General features: G+C 37.7%; 1 protein-coding gene across 1 annotated transcript in view; it reads left to right on the forward strand.

The window, feature by feature from the left end:
* The window catches only part of LOC144437311 (retinoblastoma-like protein 1), a 107,662-nt gene that overhangs the window by 62,117 nt on the left and 22,211 nt on the right, over positions 1-23,334 (forward strand). Inside the window, exons 10-13 of the mRNA XM_078126234.1 lie at positions 13,075-13,157; positions 15,287-15,407; positions 20,031-20,262; positions 22,316-22,546. Of these exons, the coding sequence (XP_077982360.1) occupies positions 13,075-13,157; positions 15,287-15,407; positions 20,031-20,262; positions 22,316-22,546 (667 nt within the window). The remainder of the gene's footprint in view (positions 1-13,074; positions 13,158-15,286; positions 15,408-20,030; positions 20,263-22,315; positions 22,547-23,334) is intronic.

Consider the following 23,334-nt stretch of genomic DNA (forward strand, 5'->3'; position numbering starts at 1 on the left):
CTAAATGATAGTGGGTACTGTTCTCTAAATGATAGTGGGTACTGTACTCTAAATGATAGTGGGTACTGTTCTCTAAATGATAGTGGGTACTGTTCTCTAAATGATTGTGGGTACTGTTCTCTAAATGATAGTGGGTACTGTTCTCTAAATGATGGTGGGTACTGTTCTCTAAATGATGGTGGGTACTGTTCTCTAAATGATAGTGGGTACTGTTCTCTAAATGATGGTGGGTACTGTTCTCTAAATGATGGTGGGTACTGTTCTCTAAATGATAGTGGGTACTGTTCTCTAAATGGTGGTGGGTACTGTTCTCTAAATGATAGTGGTTACTGTTCTCTAAATGATAGTGGGTACTGTTCTCTAAATGATGGTGGGTACTGTTCTCTAAATGATGGTGGGTACTGTTCTCTAAATGATAGTGGTTACTGTTCTCTAAATGATAGTGGGTACTGTTCTCTAAATGATAGTGGGTACTGTTCTCTAAATGATAGTGGGTACTGTTCTCTAAATGATAGTGGTTACTGTTCTCTAAATGATAGTGGTTACTGTTCTCTAAATGATAGTGGGTACTGTTCTCTAAATGATGGTGGGTACTGTTCTCTAAATGATGGTGGGTACTGTTCTCTAAATGATGGTGGGTACTGTTCTCTAAATGATGGTGGGTACTGTTCTCTAAATGATAGTGGATACTGTTCTCTAAATGATAGTGGGTACTGTTCTCTAAATGATAGTGGGTACTGTTCTCTAAATGATAGCGGGTACTGTTCTCTAAATGATAGTGGTTACTGTTCTCTAAATGATAGCGGGTACTGTTCTCTAAATGATAGCGGGTACTGTTCTCTAAATGATAGCGGGTACTGTTCTCTAAATGATAGTGGGTACTGTTCTCTAAATGATAGCGGGTACTGTTCTCTAAATGATAGTGGATACTGTTCTCTAAATGATAGTGGGTACAGTTCTCTAAATGATAGTGGGTACTGTTCTCTAAATGATAGTGGGTACTGCACTCTAAATGATAGCGGGTACTGTTCTCTAAATGATATTGGGTACTGTTCTCTAAATGATAGTGGGTACTGTTCTCTAAATGATAGCGGGTACTGTTCTCTAAATGATAGCGGGTTACTGTTCTCTAAATGATAGCGGGTACTGTTCTCTAAATGATAGCGGGTACTGTTCTCTAAATGATAGCGGGTACTGTTCTCTAAATGATAGCGGGTACTGTTCTCTAAATGATAGCGGGTACTGTTCTCTAAATGATAGCGGGTACTGTTCTCTAAATGATAGTGGTTACTGTTCTCTAAATGATAGTGGGTACTGTTCTCTAAATGATAGCGGGTACTGTTCTCTAAATGATAGTGGGTACTGTTCTCTAAATGATAGTGGGTACTGTTCTCTAAATGATAGTGGGTACTGTACTCTAAATGATAGTGGGTACTGTTCTCTAAATGATAGTGGGTACTGTTCTCTAAATGATTGTGGGTACTGTTCTCTAAATGATAGTGGGTACTGTTCTCTAAATGATGGTGGGTACTGTTCTCTAAATGATGGTGGGTACTGTTCTCTAAATGATAGTGGGTACTGTTCTCTAAATGATGGTGGGTACTGTTCTCTAAATGATAGTGGGTACTGTTCTCTAAATGATAGTGGGTACTGTTCTCTAAATGGTGGTGGGTACTGTTCTCTAAATGATAGTGGTTACTGTTCTCTAAATGATAGTGGGTACTGTTCTCTAAATGATGGTGGGTACTGTTCTCTAAATGATGGTGGGTACTGTTCTCTAAATGATAGTGGTTACTGTTCTCTAAATGATAGTGGGTACTGTTCTCTAAATGATGGTGGGTACTGTTCTCTAAATGATAGTGGGTACTGTTCTCTAAATGATAGTGGTTACTGTTCTCTAAATGATAGTGGGTACTGTTCTCTAAATGATGGTGGGTACTGTTCTCTAAATGATAGTGGGTACTGTTCTCTAAATGATAGTGGGTACTGTTCTCTAAATGATGGTGGGTACTGTTCTCTAAATGATAGTGGATACTGTTCTCTAAATGATAGTGGGTACTGTTCTCTAAATGATAGCGGGTACTGTTCTCTAAATGATAGTGGGTACTGTTCTCTAAATGATAGTGGGTACTGTTCTCTAAATGATTGTGGATACTGTTCTCTAAATGATAGTGGATACTGTTCTCTAAATGATAGCGGGTACTGTTCTCTAAATGATAGCGGGTACTGTTCTCTAAATGATAGCGGGTACTGTTCTCTAAATGATAGCGGGTACTGTTCTCTAAATGATAGTGGGTACTGTTCTTTAAATGATTGTGGATACTGTTCTCTAAATGATAGTGGATACTGTTCTCTAAATGATAGCGGGTACTGTTCTCTAAATGATAGCGGGTACTGTTCTCTAAATGATAGCGGGTACTGTTCTCTAAATGATAGCGGGTACTGTTCTCTAAATGATAGTGGGTACTGTTCTCTAAATGATAGCGGGTACTGTTCTCTAAATGATAGTGGATACTGTTCTCTAAATGATAGTGGGTACAGTTCTCTAAATGATAGTGGGTACTGTTCTCTAAATGATAGTGGGTACTGTACTCTAAATGATAGCGGGTACTGTTCTCTAAATGATATTGGGTACTGTTCTCTAAATGATAGTGGGTACTGTTCTCTAAATGATAGCGGGTACTGTTCTCTAAATGATAGTGGTTACTGTTCTCTAAATGATAGCGGGTACTGTTCTCTAAATGATAGCGGGTACTGTTCTCTAAATGATAGCGGGTACTGTTCTCTAAATGATAGTGGGTACTGTTCTCTAAATGATGGTCGGTACTGTTCTCTAAGTGATAGCGGATACTGTTCTCTAAATGATAGTGGGTACTGTTCTCTAAATGATAGTGGTTACTGTTCTCTAAATGATAGCGGGTACTGTTCTCTAAATGATAGCGGGTACTGTTCTCTAAATGATAGCGGGTACTGTTCTCTAAATGATAGTGGTTACTGTTCTCTAAATGATAGTGGGTACTGTTCTCTAAATGATAGCGGGTACTGTTCTCTAAATGATAGCGGGTACTGTTCTCTAAATGATAGTGGGTACTGTTCTCTAAATGATAGTGGGTACTGTTCTCTAAATGATAGTGGGTACTGTTCTCTAAATGATAGTGGGTACTGTTCTCTAAATGATAGTGGGTACTGTTCTCTAAATGATGGTGGGTACTGTTCTCTAAATGATAGTGGTTACTGTTCTCTAAATGATAGCGGGTACTGTTCTCTAAATGATAGCGGGTACTGTTCTCTAAATGATAGTGGGTACTGTTCTCTAAATGATAGCGGGTACTGTTCTCTAAATGATAGCGGGTACTGTTCTCTAAATGATAGTGGATACTGTTCTCTAAATGATGGTGGGTACTGTTCTCTAAATGATAGTGGATACTGTTCTCTAAATGATAGCGGGTACTGTTCTCTAAATGATAGCGGGTACTGTTCTCTAAATGATTGTGGATACTGTTCTCTAAATGATAGCGGGTACTGTTCTCTAAATGATAGTGGGTACTGTTCTCTAAATGATGGTGGGTACTGTTCTCTAAATGATGGTGGGTACTGTTCTCTAAATGATAATGGGTACTGTTCTCTAAATGATAGTGGGTACTGTTCTCTAAATGATAGTGGATACTGTTCTCTAAATGATAGTGGGTACTGTTCTCTAAATGATATTGGGTACTGTTCTCTAAATGATATTGGGTACTGTTCTCTAAATGATGGTGGGTACTGTTCTCTAAATGATAGTGGGTACTGTTCTCTAAATGATAGTGGTTACTGTTCTCTAAATGATAGTGGGTACTGTTCTCTAAATGATGGTGGGTACTGTTCTCTAAATGATAGTGGGTACTGTTCTCTAAATGATAGTGGGTACTGTTCTCTAAATGATGGTGGGTACTGTTCTCTAAATGATGGTGGATACTGTTCTCTAAATGATAGTGGGTACTGTTCTCTAAATGATAGCGGGTACTGTTCTCTAAATGATAGTGGGTACTGTTCTCTAAATGATAGTGGGTACTGTTCTCTAAATGATTGTGGATACTGTTCTCTAAATGATAGTGGATACTGTTCTCTAAATGATAGCGGGTACTGTTCTCTAAATGATAGCGGGTACTGTTCTCTAAATGATAGCGGGTACTGTTCTCTAAATGATAGCGGGTACTGTTCTCTAAATGATAGTGGGTACTGTTCTCTAAATGATAGCGGGTACTGTTCTCTAAATGATAGTGGATACTGTTCTCTAAATGATAGTGGGTACAGTTCTCTAAATGATAGTGGGTACTGTTCTCTAAATGATAGTGGGTACTGTACTCTAAATGATAGCGGGTACTGTTCTCTAAATGATATTGGGTACTGTTCTCTAAATGATAGTGGGTACTGTTCTCTAAATGATAGCGGGTACTGTTCTCTAAATGATAGTGGTTACTGTTCTCTAAATGATAGCGGGTACTGTTCTCTAAATGATAGCGGGTACTGTTCTCTAAATGATAGCGGGTACTGTTCTCTAAATGATAGTGGGTACTGTTCTCTAAATGATGGTCGGTACTGTTCTCTAAGTGATAGCGGATACTGTTCTCTAAATGATAGTGGGTACTGTTCTCTAAATGATAGTGGTTACTGTTCTCTAAATGATAGCGGGTACTGTTCTCTAAATGATAGCGGGTACTGTTCTCTAAATGATAGCGGGTACTGTTCTCTAAATGATAGTGTTACTGTTCTCTAAATGATAGTGGGTACTGTTCTCTAAATGATAGCGGGTACTGTTCTCTAAATGATAGCGGGTACTGTTCTCTAAATGATAGTGGGTACTGTTCTCTAAATGATAGTGGGTACTGTTCTCTAAATGATAGTGGGTACTGTTCTCTAAATGATAGTGGGTACTGTTCTCTAAATGATAGCGGGTACTGTTCTCTAAATGATAGCGGGTACTGTTCTCTAAATGATAGTGGTTACTGTTCTCTAAATGATAGCGGGTACTGTTCTCTAAATGATAGCGGGTACTGTTCTCTAAATGATAGTGGGTACTGTTCTCTAAATGATAGCGGGTACTGTTCTCTAAATGATAGCGGGTACTGTTCTCTAAATGATAGTGGATACTGTTCTCTAAATGATGGTGGGTACTGTTCTCTAAATGATAGTGGATACTGTTCTCTAAATGATAGTGGGTACTGTTCTCTAAATGATAGCGGGTACTGTTCTCTAAATGATTGTGGATACTGTTCTCTAAATGATAGCGGGTACTGTTCTCTAAATGATAGTGGGTACTGTTCTCTAAATGATGGTGGGTACTGTTCTCTAAATGATGGTGGGTACTGTTCTCTAAATGATAATGGGTACTGTTCTCTAAATGATAGTGGGTACTGTTCTCTAAATGATAGTGGATACTGTTCTCTAAATGATAGTGGGTACTGTTCTCTAAATGATATTGGGTACTGTTCTCTAAATGATATTGGGTACTGTTCTCTAAATGATATTGGGTACTGTTCTCTAAATGATAGTGGGTACTGTTCTCTAAATGATGGTGGGTACTGTTCTCTAAATGATAGTGGGTACTGTTCTCTAAATGATAGTGGGTACTGTTCTCTAAATGATAGTGGGTACTGTTCTCTAAATGATGGTGGGTACTGTTCTCTAAATGATGGTGGGTACTGTTCTCTAAATGATAGTGGGTACTGTTCTCTAAATGATAGTGGGTACTGTTCTCTAAATGATGGTGGGTACTGTTCTCTAAATGATGGTGGGTACTGTTCTCTAAATGATATTGGGTACTGTTCTCTAAATGATAGTGGGTACTGTTCTCTAAATGATGGTGGGTACTGTTCTCTAAATGATAGTGGGTACTGTTCTCTAAATGATATTGGGTACTGTTCTCTAAATGATATTGGGTACTGTTCTCTAAATGATAGCGGGTACTGTTCTCTAAATGATAGCGGGTACTGTTCTCTAAATGATAGCGGGTACTGTTCTCTAAATGATAGCGGGTACTGTTCTCTAAATGATAGTGGGTACTGTTCTCTAAATGATAGTGGGTACTGTTCTCTAAATGATAGCGGGTACTGTTCTCTAAATGATAGTGGATACTGTTCTCTAAATGATAGTGGGTACAGTTCTCTAAATGATAGTGGGTACTGTTCTCTAAATGATAGTGGGTACTGTACTCTAAATGATAGCGGGTACTGTTCTCTAAATGATATTGGGTACTGTTCTCTAAATGATAGTGGGTACTGTTCTCTAAATGATAGCGGGTACTGTTCTCTAAATGATAGTGGTTACTGTTCTCTAAATGATAGCGGGTACTGTTCTCTAAATGATAGCGGGTACTGTTCTCTAAATGATAGTGGGTACTGTTCTCTAAATGATGGTCGGTACTGTTCTCTAAATGATGGTCGGTACTGTTCTCTAAGTGATAGCGGATACTGTTCTCTAAATGATAGTGGGTACTGTTCTCTAAATGATAGCGGGTACTGTTCTCTAAATGATAGCGGGTACTGTTCTCTAAATGATAGCGGGTACTGTTCTCTAAATGATAGTGGTTACTGTTCTCTAAATGATAGTGGGTACTGTTCTCTAAATGATAGCGGGTACTGTTCTCTAAATGATAGTGGGTACTGTTCTCTAAATGATAGCGGGTACTGTTCTCTAAATGATAGTGGGTACTGTTCTCTAAATGATAGTGGGTACTGTTCTCTAAATGATAGTGGGTACTGTTCTCTAAATGATAGTGGGTACTGTTCTCTAAATGATAGCGGGTACTGTTCTCTAAATGATAGTGGTTACTGTTCTCTAAATGATAGTGGGTACTGTTCTCTAAATGATAGCGGGTACTGTTCTCTAAATGATAGTGGGTACTGTTCTCTAAATGATATTGGGTACTGTTCTCTAAATGATAGCGGGTACTGTTCTCTAAATGATAGTGGTTACTGTTCTCTAAATGATAGTGGGTACTGTTCTCTAAATGATATTGGGTACTGTTCTCTAAATGATAGTGGATACTGTTCTCTAAATGATGGTGGGTACTGTTCTCTAAATGATAGTGGATACTGTTCTCTAAATGATAGTGGGTACTGTTCTCTAAATGATAGCGGGTACTGTTCTCTAAATGATTGTGGATACTGTTCTCTAAATGATAGCGGGTACTGTTCTCTAAATGATAGTGGGTACTGTTCTCTAAATGATGGTGGGTACTGTTCTCTAAATGATAGTGGGTACTGTTCTCTAAATGATAATGGGTACTGTTCTCTAAATGATAGTGGGTACTGTTCTCTAAATGATAGTGGATACTGTTCTCTAAATGATAGTGGGTACTGTTCTCTAAATGATATTGGGTACTGTTCTCTAAATGATATTGGGTACTGTTCTCTAAATGATATTGGGTACTGTTCTCTAAATGATAGTGGGTACTGTTCTCTAAATGATGGTGGGTACTGTTCTCTAAATGATAGTGGGTACTGTTCTCTAAATGATAGTGGGTACTGTTCTCTAAATGATAGTGGGTACTGTTCTCTAAATGATAGTGGGTACTGTTCTCTAAATGATGGTGGGTACTGTTCTCTAAATGATAGTGGGTACTGTTCTCTAAATGATAGTGGGTACTGTTCTCTAAATGATGGTGGGTACTGTTCTCTAAATGATGGTGGGTACTGTTCTCTAAATGATATTGGGTACTGTTCTCTAAATGATAGTGGGTACTGTTCTCTAAATGATGGTGGGTACTGTTCTCTAAATGATAGTGGGTACTGTTCTCTAAATGATATTGGGTACTGTTCTCTAAATGATATTGGGTACTGTTCTCTAAATGATATTGGGTACTGTTCTCTAAATGATAGTGGGTACTGTTCTCTAAATGATGGTGGGTACTGTTCTCTAAATGATATTGGATACTATTCTCTAAATGATAGTGGTTACTGTTCTCTAAATGATAGTGGATACTGTTCTCTAAATGATAGTGGGTACTGTTCTCTAAATGATGGTGGGTACTGTTCTCTAAATGATAGTGGATACTGTTCTCTAAATGATAGTGGATACTGTTCTCTAAATGATAGTGGTTACTGTTCTCTAAATGATAGTGGATACTGTTCTCTAAATGATAGTGGGTACTGTACTCTAAATGATAGTGGGTACTGTTCTCTAAATGATGGTGGTTACTGTTCTCTAAATGATAGTGGATACTGTTCTCTAAATGATAGTGGGTACTGTTCTCTAAATGATGGTGGTTACTGTTCTCTAAATGATAGTGGATACTGTTCTCTAAATGATAGTGGGTACTGTTCTCTAAATGATGGTGGTTACTGTTCTCTAAATGATAGTGGATACTGTTCTCTAAATGATCGTGGGTACTGTTCTCTAAATGATGGTGGTTACTGTTCTCTAAATGATAGTGGATACTGTTCTCTAAATGATAGTGGGTACTGTTCTCTAAATGATGGTGGTTACTGTTCTCTAAATGATAGTGGATACTGTTCTCTAAATGATGGTGGTTACTGTTCTCTAAATGATAGTGGATACTGTTCTCTAAATGATAGTGGGTACTGTTCTCTAAATGATGGTGGTTACTGTTCTCTAAATGATAGTGGATACTGTTCTCTAAATGATAGTGGATACTGTTCTCTAAATGATAGTGGATACTGTTCTCTAAATGATAGTGGATACTGTTCTCTAAATGATAGTAGTTACTGTTCTCTAAATGATAGTGGTTACTGTTCTCTAAATGATAGTGGGTACTGTTCTCTAAATGATAGTGGATACTGTTCTCTAAATGATAGTGGGTACTGTTCTCTAAATGATGGTGGTTACTGTTCTCTAAATGATATTGGGTACTGTTCTCTAAATGATAGTGGTTACTGTTCTCTAAATGATAGTGGATACTGTTCTCTAAATGATAGTGGGTACTGTTCTCTAAATGATAGTGGTTACTGTTCTCTAAATGATAGTGGATACTGTTCTCTAAATGATAGTGGGTACTGTTCTCTAAATGATAGTGGTTACTGTTCTCTAAATGATAGTGGGTACTGTTCTCTAAATGATGGTGGGTACTGTTCTCTAAATGATAGTGGGTACTGTACTCTAAATGATAGTGGTACTGTTCTCTAAATGATAGTGGATACTGTTCTCTAAATGATATTGGGTACTGTTCTCTAAATGATATTGGGTACTGTTCTCTAAATGATAGCGGGTACTGTTCTCTAAATGATGGTGGGTACTGTTCTCTAAATGATAGTGGGTACTGTTCTCTAAATGATAGTGGATACTGTTCTCTAAATGATAGTGGGTACTGTTCTCTAAATGATAGTGGTTACTGTTCTCTAAATGATAGTGGTTACTGTTCTCTAAATGATATTGGGTACTGTTCTCTAAATGATAGTGGTTACTGTTCTCTAAATGATAGTGGATACTGTTCTCTAAATGATAGTGGGTACTGTTCTCTAAATGATAGTGGTTACTGTTCTCTAAATGATAGTGGATACTGTTCTCTAAATGATAGTGGGTACTGTTCTCTAAATGATAGTGGTTACTGTTCTCTAAATGATAGTGGGTACTGTTCTCTAAATGATGGTGGGTACTGTTCTCTAAATGATAGTGGGTACTGTACTCTAAATGATAGTGGTTACTGTTCTCTAAATGATATTGGGTACTGTTCTCTAAATGATATTGGGTACTGTTCTCTAAATGATAGCGGGTACTGTTCTCTAAATGATGGTGGGTACTGTTCTCTAAATGATAGTGGGTACTGTTCTCTAAATGATAGTGGGTACTGTTCTCTAAATGATAATGGGTACTGTTCTCTAAATGATAGTGGTTACTGTTCTCTAAATGATAGCGGGTACTGTTCTCTAAATGATAGTGGGTACTGTTCTCTAAATGAAAGTGGTTACTGTTCTCTAAATGATAGCGGGTACTGTTCTCTAAATGATAGCGGGTACTGTTCTCTAAATGATAGTGGGTACTGTTCTCTAAATGATGGTGGGTACTGTTCTCTAAATGATAGCGGTTACTGTTCTCTAAATGATAGTGGGTACTGTTCTCTAAATGATGGTGGGTACTGTTCTCTAAATGATAGCGGTTACTGTTCTCTAAATGATAGTGGGTACTGTTCTCTAAATGATATGGGTACTGTTCTCTAAATGATAGTGGTTACTGTTCTCTAAATGATAGTGAGTACTGTTCTCTAAATGATATTGGGTACTGTTCTCTAAATGATAGTGGTTACTGTTCTCTAAATGATAGTGGGTACTGTTCTCTAAATGATATTGGGTACTGTTCTCTAAATGATGGTGGTTACTGTTCTCTAAATGATGGTGGGTACTGTTCTCTAAATGATAGTGGTTACTGTTCTCTAAATGATAGTGGTTACTGTTCTCTAAATGATAGTGGTTACTGTTCTCTAAATGATAGTGGGTACTGTTCTCTAAATGATAGTGGGTACTGTACTCTAAATGATAGTGGATACTGTTCTCTAAATGATAGTGGGTACTGTTCTCTAAATGATGGTGGGTACTGTTCTCTAAATGATAGTGGGTACTGTTCTCTAAATGATATTGGGTACTGTTCTCTAAATGATAGTGGGTACTGTTCTCTAAATGATTGTGGGTACTGTTCTCTAAATGATAGTGGGTACTGTTCTCTAAATGATAGTGGGTACTGTTCTCTAAATGATAGCGGGTACTGTTCTCTAAATGATAGTGGTTACTGTTCTCTAAATGATAGTGGTTACTGTTCTCTAAATGATAGCGGGTACTGTACTCTAAATGATAGTGGGTACTGTTCTCTAAATTGTAGTGGATACTTTTCTCTAAATGATGGTGGGTACTGTTCTCTAAATGATAGTGGGTACTGTTCTCTAAATGATAGTGGGTACTGTTCTCTAAATGATAGTGGGTACTGTTCTCTAAATGATGGTGGGTACTGTTCTCTAAATGATAGTGGGTACTGTTCTCTAAATGATTGTGGGTACTGTTCTCTAAATGATAGTGGGTACTGTTCTCTAAATGATAGTGGGTACTGTTCTCTAAATGATAGTGGGTACTGTTCTCTAAATGATAGTGGGTACTGTTCTCTATTAGGGACGACATCGAAATCAAACACATCGTAATTACGCGTCGTAACGAGTAAAGACGAGTAGCTACTAGTAGTTACGATGTACTACGCGAAACAGGAGATAATGAGTTGTTCAAGTTCATGAATAACTGACAATAGATAATCAGCTCACTTTTCTTTGTTTCCCGTAAAGACGTCGTCTTTGAGCGTAGATACGCGTAATTTTTTATCGCCAACACACAATACATAGTGATTCTCACCTTCCGTGTTTCCAATGATGACATCGTCTTCTATCGTAATTGATCGTAGTTTGTCATAATTTTCGATCGTCAAAGAAAACCACGTACTCCAGCCAGTAATGTGCTGATGAAACTAGTACAGTACATGTTTTTATGAGTGCAAGTTCATGGGCGATATTCATTTAAAAAAAACAGTAAGATACGCACGAAATCAAAGTTTCCATATTCAGTAAATCTTTTCACGACCATGACGGTATGTATTCGAAATTTATTGTGATGGACGCATGGACGTAATATTGTAACGGTCCTGGGTTAAATCTTTGAGGAAGATTATCGTACAATTGTGTGACTCTCAAAGCATCAATCACGGTTAGACTTTCTTTTTGTTTTTTGCACGGTCGACAAACTAACAGTACAACTTACAAGCTCACGCTTGGCGGCCATGGTAGGGCCAAGAAATGCTGTTGAATTTCCGGGTTGCGGAAGTGCAGTTTTGACTTTTATATCATCGAATAACGGGATTTGTTTTATATATTCTAAAACAACAACTAATTTTTTATGTTTCTCACTTCAGTACAGTAACATTCCTAAATGATTGGGTTGAGTTGAGAAATCGCAATGTTCGGCAACACGTGGCGTGATGTATGATGTCGGTATATAAACATAGAGACGCAAGTGATGAACGTATTCAGTTATTTGTATCCCAAAATTTCGTTATATAAATGACGTTTTTCCTCAAAATTTTGAAGAAACAAAACGTTTTTAGGTGTCTTCTAAATCAATCAAATCAAACTATATATTAATGTGAGACAAGCTTTAGTTTTTAATTTGTTTTTGTGGACAATGTTCGAATTCGACTGACGAATCCTGCGACTCGAATCTAACACGATCAATGCACCGTTCACCAGCCAGACGAAAATGGTCGACATGTTTGTTGACTAGCCGAGAAGTGCATAAGGAACTTGTGAGGCAGTCCGAATAAATAGATGTAAAATCTGACGTTTCGAATAAAAATTCTTCTTCTAGGTATTTTTAGGCAAGACATATTAGGTAAACATCTAATATATCTGAAACACTTAGTTGACTAGCCGACTGTACGAATGCCATAAAGGCATCGAATGAATAACATTGAAATAAGTAAGCGTGAAACTGATTTGCACAGGGAAGAAAATCTTTTTGTTTCGTTATTTTTCACGATGAAGACTACGCGTAAATGGTCGTAGTTTGGGCTCATGAATAACGGACAATAGGTGTTTACTTTTTATTGTCTACAACCTAAAGTATATGAATATGCATTGAGACTTATGAATATTCACCGTAGTACATCGTAACTACTAGTAGCTACTCGTCTTTACTCATTACGACGCGTAATTACGATGCTTTTCATTTCGATGTCGCCCCTTAACGAAAAGACACCTTTTTAGCCCTAATTTGCATATTACTGAAGGGAATCATCATGTCAAATGATATATGCATGAAAAATTAGCTATTGTCTTCTGTTTGTGCTTGTCGCTAATACGGTTCTGTGATTGGCAGTTATTTATATCCTGATGACATTTGCTAGACCTTGGATGTTCCATCCTTGATAGCGATGTTCGGTCGTGTGTCATATTCTATCGGAAGAAAATCCGAGGTCTAGCAGATAGACTACTTTATAGCCTGCCATACCATTTCCAAAAGTTCAAAGCTGCTGTTTTATCATACATATTGCTACATTTAACATTGAAAAACAAAATTCAACTCTATTTTAATACTTTTTATTCCACAGAGCCTATTAGAACATGACCTTTTCCATAAGTCTTTGTTTGCTTGCTGTTTAGAAGTTGTTATCTTTTCCTACAATTCTCAGAGGTAAGTCTTTATATATTCATTCACAAACCCCCTAAGGCTGCTGGTGTGTAAAGTCAGTATATAGGCTGTACTCAGCCATGTCTTACTGGTAGGCTTTACCACTGTCTCACAAACCCAAAACAAGTTTTCTACAGACTCAATGGATAGATTGTACCACACAACCGGCCATGTCTCACTTAAAAGTTACAAACCCAGAGTAAGTTTTCTCTAGATGTGACTGTGATCAAACTTCAAGGTTTGACCAACATGAATACATAGTTTGTATGTATTCTGAATGTCGTAGTTTGACCAACATGAATACATATGTATGTATTCTGAATGTCGTAGTTTGACCAACATGAATTGATATGTATGTATTGTTGTTTGACCAACATGAATACATATGTATGTATTCTGAATGTTGTTTGACCAACATGAATACATATGTATGTATTCTGAATGTCGTTGACCAACATGAGTTGATATGTATGTATTCTGAATGTCGTTTGACCAACATGAATACATATGTATGTGTTCTGAGTGTCGTTTGACCAACATGAATACATATGTATGTATTCTGAATGTCATAGTTTGACCAACATGAATACATAGTTTGTATGTATTCTGAATGTCATAGTTTGACCATAATGAATACATAGTATGTATGTATTCTGAATGTCGTAGTTTGACCAACATGAATACATATGTATGTATTCTGAATGTCATAGTTTGACCAACATGAATACATATGTATGTATTCTGAGTGTCGTTTGACCAACATGAATACATATGTATGTATTCTGAATGTCGTTGTTTGACCAATATGAATACATAGTATGTATTCTGAATGTCATAGTTTGACCAATATGAATACATAGTTTGTATGTATTCTGAATGTCGTTGTTTGACCAACATGAATACATAGTATGTATTCTGAATGTCGTTGTTTGACCAATATGAATACATAGTATGTATTCTGAATGTCATAGTTTGACCAATATGAATACATAGTTTGTATTCTGAATGTCGTTGTTTGACCAATATGAATACATAGTTTGTATTCTGAATGTCGTTGTTTGACCAACATGAATACATAGTATGTATTCTGAATGTCGTTGTTTGACCAACATGAATACATAGTATGTATTCTGAATGTCGTTGTTTGACCAACATGAATACATAGTATGTATTCTGAATGTCATAGTTTGACAATGAAATCCTGTAAAAACTCCCAATCCTACAATGTATGTTTGTATGGTACATCCTACAAAACTTATGGATGCAATAAAGATACAAATACTAAGTGGAGGGGCCCCTGGGTGTCTATGCTAATGGAGGGCCCTGGGTGTCTTTGCTAATGGAGGGCCCCGGGTTGTCCATGTTAATATAGTTTGGCCCAGTGTCTATGCTAATGGCATGGCCCCTGGGTGTCTATGCTAATGGAGGGCCCTGGGGGTCTATGCTAATGGAGGGCCCTGGGTGTCTATGCTAATGGAGGGCCCCACGTTGTCCATGTTAATATAGTTTGGCCCAGTGTCTATGCTAATGGCATGGCCCCTGGGTGTCTATGATAATGGAGGGCCCCAGGTTGTCTATGTTAATATAGTTTGGCCCAGTGTCTATGCTAATGGAGTTGGGCCCGGGGTGTCTCTGCTAATGGAGAGGGCCCTGTGGTGTCTATGCTAATATCAGGGCACTGGGATGTCTATGCTAATGGAGTTGGGCCCCGGGTGTCTATGCCAATGGGGTTGGGCCCTGGGTATTTATGCCAATGGAGTTGGGCTGAGGTGTCTATGCTAATGGTGGGGGCCCCAGGGTGTCTATGGTAATGGAGTTGGACCCTGTGGTGTCTGTGCTAATGGAGGGGCCCCAGGGTGTCTGTGCTAATGGAGGGGCCCCAGGGTGTCTATGCTAATGGAGGGGTCCCAGGGTGTCTATGCTAATGAGTTGGACCCTGTGGTGTCTATGCTAATGGAGTTGCTAATGGAGTTGGACCCTGTGGTGTCTGTGCTAATGGAGTTGGAGCCTGTGGTGTCTATGCTATAAATTTCAATAGCTGTTCAACACAGGAATAGAAAGTTTTTCTTCTGATGTATCAAGTGTTCTGTATAGACATGACATATAACTTAACAAATATCTTTATCTTCTAGAACATTCCCATGGGTGATAGATATATTTGATTTGCCACCATATCATTTCTATAAAGTTATAGAATTATTAATTCGTGCAGAAGATGGGTTATCAAGAGATGTTGTCAAACACCTGAACCATGTAAGTCAAATCTAGATTAGTGTGTACAGTTTACATCATTTTGTACATTAGCTTGCCTCGGATACATACTGTCTCATATGTCACTTTGCAGACACACATATTTAGTTCCAGAGGGCCAAGGGCCTGTTGGAACTTTTGATTTACCTGGCACTTTATTTACTTTCTTTCTTTCTCGACCAATCATACTGGGTTACCCCTACCGTGTTCCACTCAGTAGGAGATGATGCTACCCACAATGCATTGCAGTCTCCTCTTTAAAGCCCCGGCTTTCAATCCCAGGTTCTCGCATTAGTGGCTACTCCGCCCCACAAACATCGCCTTATCTACTATCAGTAAATCAAATACCTAACGTATACATATCAATTTCAAGTTTTACCATCAAAATATACCAAAGATAAGGTGAAGCAGTATAATTATTTTCAATTTTCCACTGCACAAGATCGGGAGTGTTTGTGACTATTGCTAGGTTACCGATTGTGGAGGCAACTAGATTAGCGTCATTAGCCTGAAAGGGACGCTGTGGACGGCATACAACGTCTATTTTTAGTGACACTTTGTATGGAATGGTTTTGACTCTCACCGACACCATGAAAATGTAACGCAAATGGGTTATATTCTGAACTCTGTAACTAAGATTACGGTCCGAGGAGGAAAATGACGTTCTATCGAATCATTGCAATGTTATACCATTGTCTTGTTCAGCAGCTGTTACAGCAGTAGCGAGAGAGTGCTACAGAAGTCGACTTATTGTCCCAACTCCGACCGACATGCCACTCAAACAATAGATGTTTTGGACACCCTTTTTTACCCTCCCTCCACTCATACATGCGCCACTGCAGCTAGCACATTATATAGTAATAAAATTCACGTATAAAGTGTGTGATAGATACTATTCAAATATGCATATGGTAGACGTTCTACCTGAAATAAAAACCTCACGAAAGGTGCTTTCATATTTACCACGGCTCGGAGATCGTGCTCCGATCCGGCGCATCTTCAACAAGTGCCTCCTCAGAGTGTGGAGTCTATATACCTAAAGTTATTGCACATCATTATTTCAGATTCCGATTGAGGAGTCAATTTTTTACTCTTTATCACAATGCTACATGATATGACAGTTTGTTGTGTCATATGTCCCTCTTAACAGCAACTACATGCGCCTAAGAGTGGCCCGTATTTTCTGTTTCTCATTACTGTACCATTACAAATATGGGTCGGTCGATCAGTCGGTCGGTCAATTAAAAAAGTCATCATCATGTAGTTGGTACTCTTCTCTTTTCCTCCTTGATGTTTTTTTTGTTAGTCCCCGCCGGACGAAGTCCGGGACAGGGACTTATGGATTGGGTTCCGTCTGTCCGTCCGTCCGTCCGTCCGCAGCCGTTTCTTGGAGATGCCTGGACCGATTTTTTTTCAAACTTGGTACAGGGACAACATACAATGGCATACATATGCACGTCAATTTGTTTCATGATACGATCCAATATGGCCGCCTAGCAGCCATTTTGTTTGCAAATTTTCCCTGTCTAAAGCCATAACTCCTACATGCTTGAACAGATCTCATTCAAAGTTGGTATTAGGACAGTGTTCTATGACATACATGTGCACATTCATTGTTGTCATGATACAATCCAATATGGCCGCCTAGCAGCCATTTTGTTTGTGAATTTTCCATGTCCAAAGCCATAACTCGGACATGCTTGAACAGATCTCATTCAAAGTTGGTATTAGGACAGTGTTCTATGACATACATGTGCATATCCATTTTCATCGTGATACAATCCAATATGGCCACCTGGCAGCCATTTTGTTTGCGATTTTTCTATGTCCAAAGCCACAACTCAGACATGCTTGAACAGATCTCATTCAAAGTTGGTATTAGGACAGTGTTCTATAACATACATGTGCATATCCATTTTCGTCGTGATATGATCCCCCATACCCGACCCATCCTTTATTGTTGTAGGCATGTTCCATGTCCAACAAGCAGACACAACATATCTAAGTTTGTTTGATTTAGGTTCACAAGTGTTGTTGCGTGATCAGAGTAGTGATAATTCCTTAAAACCCAATCATAGCGGGGACTATGTCATTCTCAATGACTTGTTGTTGTTGCCGGGGGGTTGAAATTTTGGGTTGGCCGGATAATGAAAAACAGAAAGAAAGAATAGGGTGACTCTAATAAATTGAAGTACGTCAGACAACAATTTAGCATTTCATGATCATCTGATTTTTTAAATTTTACAGTTGAAGAAAGAGCAATACAGATGATCACGAGTAAAAATACCCAATACCGAACATCAGGCTCCTTTACTTAGTTGAAGTTTTTGCTACACTGTGAACATTTTATTGTTACATATTCAAAAAAAATTTCAAAGGAAATGCGATACTAACAATTACTGTATGATACAAAATCAAGGCAATATAAACTCGTAGTTTATATACTTCGAGGTAGTTTGTATTTTACAAATACTGTGTTGTAAATTAGAACAATTCTCATAAATGGATAATCATAGGGCAACTGTTTTTCTTTCGACATATGGCACACTTCCTACTTTATTGGCCATAGATATCTTTGAAATTTTATGATAGTCAACGCCACGATCATACGACCAGAGGCTACAGACGTGAGCCACTGACAGTTAGTTCAATCTATCAACACTTCATCATAGCAATGGATCACGTACACCAAGGGTGGTTGTGTATAGAAATTGATGTGAAATGATGCTACAACGTTGTAACATGTTATAAACTGTGCAGTCAAAGATCTAGAAGATAAAGATAGTTGTTATTGAATGTTGAAATCGTGATTTATGCATATTTTATGCTTGATATTTCATTTGGGCACATAATTTTTTTCAGCTTGTTTTGAGGCAATGAAAGACAATAGACAATTGGATGGATTGTCGACCAAATGTTTTCATTCTACCACATTCAACGCAAGCTCTGAGCACTCCCAAAACACAGTGTGCTATTGGCTATGTGACTTTTTTGAATCAGTCGTGTTTACAATCAGAAATACGAAGTCAGAGCTGCTTATAGCAATCTAGGCGTATCAATGACATTCACATAGGCGGAGATCCCTGGAAAGTCAGTATTTTTATTAGTACTTTTCATGTTCTCTTTGTTTTTTTAAATGCTACCCGGGCCAAATGAATTTCCACAGGGTTAAGGTACTCGGGTAACAATAGCACGCCTTGTGAGGCCCATAGATCTGTAATATACATTCACAGGCCATTCAAATTTGCCGTTCAATTTTCATGATAGAAACTTCGATTACAGACATAAAAAACATAGTGAATCAGTATGAATAAATTATTGCTTGGTAGAAACAAAATTCTGAACAAAAACTTTGTTCAAATTTTTGGAAATAAATTGGTGAAAATTTTGCCAAGCGTTGCCTGTAAATGTATTGTGGTGTACACCCAAAACTGTGACCTTGATACATTCAAAACAACATACTCTATCGACGTTTAATAGAAAATAAGTGAATGTCCCAGTAATTTTGAAGTACAAAACTAAAAATGGTACATTTTTGAGTCCAAACCTTGTCATTTTCAAGTCCCGGGCGAAATCATGTAAATCTGTAACGAATAATCCAATCGAAAAAACAACAACCAAATATTGATAGATAAGAGTTTGAAGAATTACCATAGAACTACATTACCATAGAACTACATTATCATAGAACTACATTATCATAGAACTACATTATCATGCTCGTGGAATGGAATGTGGAAGTAGGTCTCTGCATAGTCGATCACAGCGACAGTGTAGGCGTTGTTTTGTTGGCTTTTCAGTCGTAACACCGCAGGAATTTCAAAAGAGTGGAGTGAAGATTTTTGTTTGTCGGGAATCACAATTCTTGTGTATATTTTGGTAAAGGATCAGGAACATTGGAATATCTGTTTCTCCTCTCTGGCATGCTGACAAACAGACAATTTGACATGTGCAAATAAAAAGTTCAAACTCCCAAACACTTCGTGCTGTGTCGGATTACGTCGGAAATAGTTGAGCGATAGCTACACGATTACTTTAAGTTTGCTTCATGAAATTTTTGACAAATTTCTCACTGACACCTGCCCTCAGGAACATTGCTTTTGCTTGCAAAGGCTAACTAGTCATTATTGTTTAAATTTGATTGTAATCAGCATGTAGATATCATGTACTAGTATCTGGTTACAACAGTGGAAACCTAGGTTTCAGCTAACTAAGGTTGCCACAAACATGGTTAATGTCACAACAATATTTTAATAGTTTGTGGATGATGGGTTAACATCAGTTATTGAATGGATATTGGTTGGATTTTTCTCTCAGTAGGTCTGTGTTTCTGAAAGCATGCGTTTCTCTAGCATAAATTTTATAGACTTCCATCATTTTGCAGTTTATATTTTGAGTGTCTTCCAGTGTTTACACTATCTTGATTACATGGTAATTATACCCACACAACAAAGGCACTGCTGTCACCTACTTGTGTAATCTATCACATCAAACTACAACAGTTTTAGTTTGTGTCCATCTTGGTTTCCGCAGTTGATTTTGCAAAGTGAAATACTGAAAATATGCCAAAAGTTATAAATTATTGTAACTGAAACTATAATTGTAGTCTTGCCACTTTTTTATCAGATCGAAGAACAGATTTTAGAAAGCCTTGCATGGAGACCTGAATCACCTCTCTGGGATGCTATAAAAGAATCTGGTCTTGGTGTACCTTCCTGTGAGGAGGTCACCCTCCCCCATCAGACTGATAATGGTGTAACCTATAGCCAGCCTACCCACAATGCACAACAGGTGATGGGGTCACCATTAATGCATCCAAGGGTGAAGAGATTAGCCACAGGGGATGCACTAAGGAAAGGTAGTAGACAGATACCTATTCAAGTTTATTGAACTTAGAGGTTATCATATCTTTGTCAATTATACGGTAACTAAAGATTAAAATTGGCATTATTAGAATTTTCATGATTTATTTTATAGCTGACAAAATTTTGTAGGTCTGAGCATAGACCCTCCACCCACAGGATACGCAACTGCAGCATTTCCTTTGAAGCGATGTGTGTTTGCATACATTATGTATGATTAATCTGATTACGTATAACGGTAATGCAGACTTCCTGTTCGGGGTGTAAAAACCTCACAACGCTACATAAATTGCACATAAAATCTTGCAAAAGACGAGAAGAGATCATGCGTGGTTATGCTAATTTATGTTGATAACCACAACACATCATGGCATGGCATGGCTTCTTCCAGTGAGGATCATGAATTTTCTGGTGTCTTCGATGACGATTTTTGATTTTTGTCAGCTATGTATACACAAGGAAGGACTCGATACTTGAACAAGCGGATAATGGCATTCATACTGTCGTACGCCATGTTTATAGGCGTACTTTCCTCCCTGCTAAATAGGTTCCCATGCTGAAGATACGTTATATCATGAAGCCATACAAAATCATGTAACGTACAATTATGATGAAAATATGAAATTTTCCGATACATAGACAGGCCGATAATGGCCAAACTTATGCAACAAGCGTGAGAAAGACCCAAAGTTTAGATACAAATCTACAATTCAGCTGTTTTTGCCCCAACTATTGCCTGAGACATTTTTAAATCAATGCCTGCCTCTAGAATTTGAAGAATGAATGTACAGTTTTGTGAAACACATATTCGATCGATCTAATGTCTATGAATTACGTACATTTCTACAATGCCATGTATTTTTATGCCATTTTAATAGCCCTACATAACACATCGGCACATGTACTACACTGAAGAACATAAAAGATTTGTACTTTTCAACTCAAAGAAGTCAAAATGAGTTACAATTCATTCAAATATTAAAATTGGGCCACAACTTTAACAAGGTAATCTGCGTAAATACAATCTCTCAAGTCAAAGTTGGAGTACTTCTCATTTTCTCAGTTAGTTTGGCCATCGTTCGGCTGAGAATGATGTAAACTTTCAAATTCCACAAAGACAATCGACTAGCAACCAGAAGTCTAGTACTCTAGTAATCGTTTTGGAGACGTGTTTTTGACGAAATGTATCGTTTTCTGTGAATACATCAACCACGACAATAGAGGTAAAATGGCAACACGCATTGGATGTTTACGTTTTATTTCGATGTAGTTACGATAACATGCCTCATCCTGATCAATGAAAACAGCCTAACATATTAAAACGTGATAAAAAGCATCAATAAATAGACTCAAAATTTCAAGAATCATTTCTGACGAGAAATCTGGTTACAACTGTGACGAATGAAACACTGTACTCAAAGCGTACCACAACAATTGCAAACAATGGACAGCTTATGCAATCAATTCTTCTTTTCATGCCATAGAACAACAAAATACATGGCAAGACTATGTATGCATTTACCTAAAATACTATATATCTTGTTGGGGTCTTCAACCAGTTGTAAACTTCGAAATGGAAAATTTAGTCAAAAACATGTCGAATAGCTAGCAACTATCACTGAGTCACAATGAGTGTAAACAACTCTGAAATGGACAGGTAATGCTTATATAGCTTAATGTATGCAAACAAACATCGTACAATAAACATTTAGAGATCCTTTGATGTTTACCGCAATTTTGTATCCTGTGGGTGGAGGAGGGTCTATGGTCTGAGGACTTAACATGGTAATTCTGTATTAACAGCAATTTTGGTGTTTGATTTACTATTTAGTTTGTTTCTTGTTTCCTTGTCAAAAAGTCCTTCAAGTAACATTGTATGGCAAATGTTAGAGATGGCCTGGCCTTTACACATTTTACTTTTACAACCACCAAACTATACATTTACGGAATTTGACTGAAATTTTTAATAGCGCCCTCTATGGCCATATCAGAAAAGTCTAATAAATGTCACCATTGTAGTGATGTTTCTGTCATTCATTTCACTCACAGATGTTCCTCAGTCACCAATGTCAGCACATGACAGATTTAGTTCTCCAGCTGCAGGTAGTGCAGCTAGAAGACGTCTCTTCACCACAGGCCCCAATACGCCACCATCACAAAGTGGAGACAGTCCTGCCGTACCAGCTCAAGGAGCATCTGTGACTGTCAATGCAGACGCTGCTGCTGCAGCTGTGGCTCAAAGTGTTGCAGGTGTTGGTCAAACTGTTATTCCTGTCCAAGGTAAATGTATGTCTGTATGTCACCGATTGTTGGTCTGCCTGGTTGTCCTCTGTCTGTCACTTTCTATGTGTTTCAGACTAACAGGCTTCCCTTACCAAATGAATAGATCTACTCTTCATCCACAGTAGATCTATTTTCATCTATATTAAACGAAAAAACTTCATCTGAATTTGGTCTACTTTTGTGCATATATAATGAGCTCTTGTGGAAATATAGATGAGTGTAGATGAAATGACGATAAGAGTAGATGATATGTAGACAATGTAGATGAGAGTAGATGAAATGTAGACGGAATGTAGATGAGTAGATGAGAATAGATATGTAGACAAAATGTAGATGAGATGTAGATATGTAAATGAAAGTAGATGAATGTAGATGAGAATAGATGAAATGTATTTCTCAAACAATTCATGACGGCACATGCACACACAAACAAACACACACAACACTATATATACATGTACTTGCATCAAAGTTTATTCATGTTGTAATGTGGCAAGGTTTAATGTACATCAGAATGTAATTACTTGAAACTTTGATTTCCTCAGAAGTATAAAACTCTGAGTAAGTTAAAAAGGTCTTTCCTTATGCTGTGGATGACAGTCCTCTTGGTTTATATGCACTAACAGCAACATTGAAATGTTTCTTCATTTTCACATTTCATTGCAAACCTGCAAAAGAGAGAAATAACTGTTACAGTGGTTTTGTCAGAATACACAATACACATTGATAGGTGACCATGGTTAATTACCATATTGACAAATAGGCCACTATTTTACATCTCTCTG

The sequence above is a fragment of the Glandiceps talaboti genome, chromosome 7 (assembly GCF_964340395.1).
Source record: "Glandiceps talaboti chromosome 7, keGlaTala1.1, whole genome shotgun sequence".
Classification (NCBI taxonomy): domain Eukaryota; kingdom Metazoa; phylum Hemichordata; class Enteropneusta; family Spengelidae; genus Glandiceps; species Glandiceps talaboti.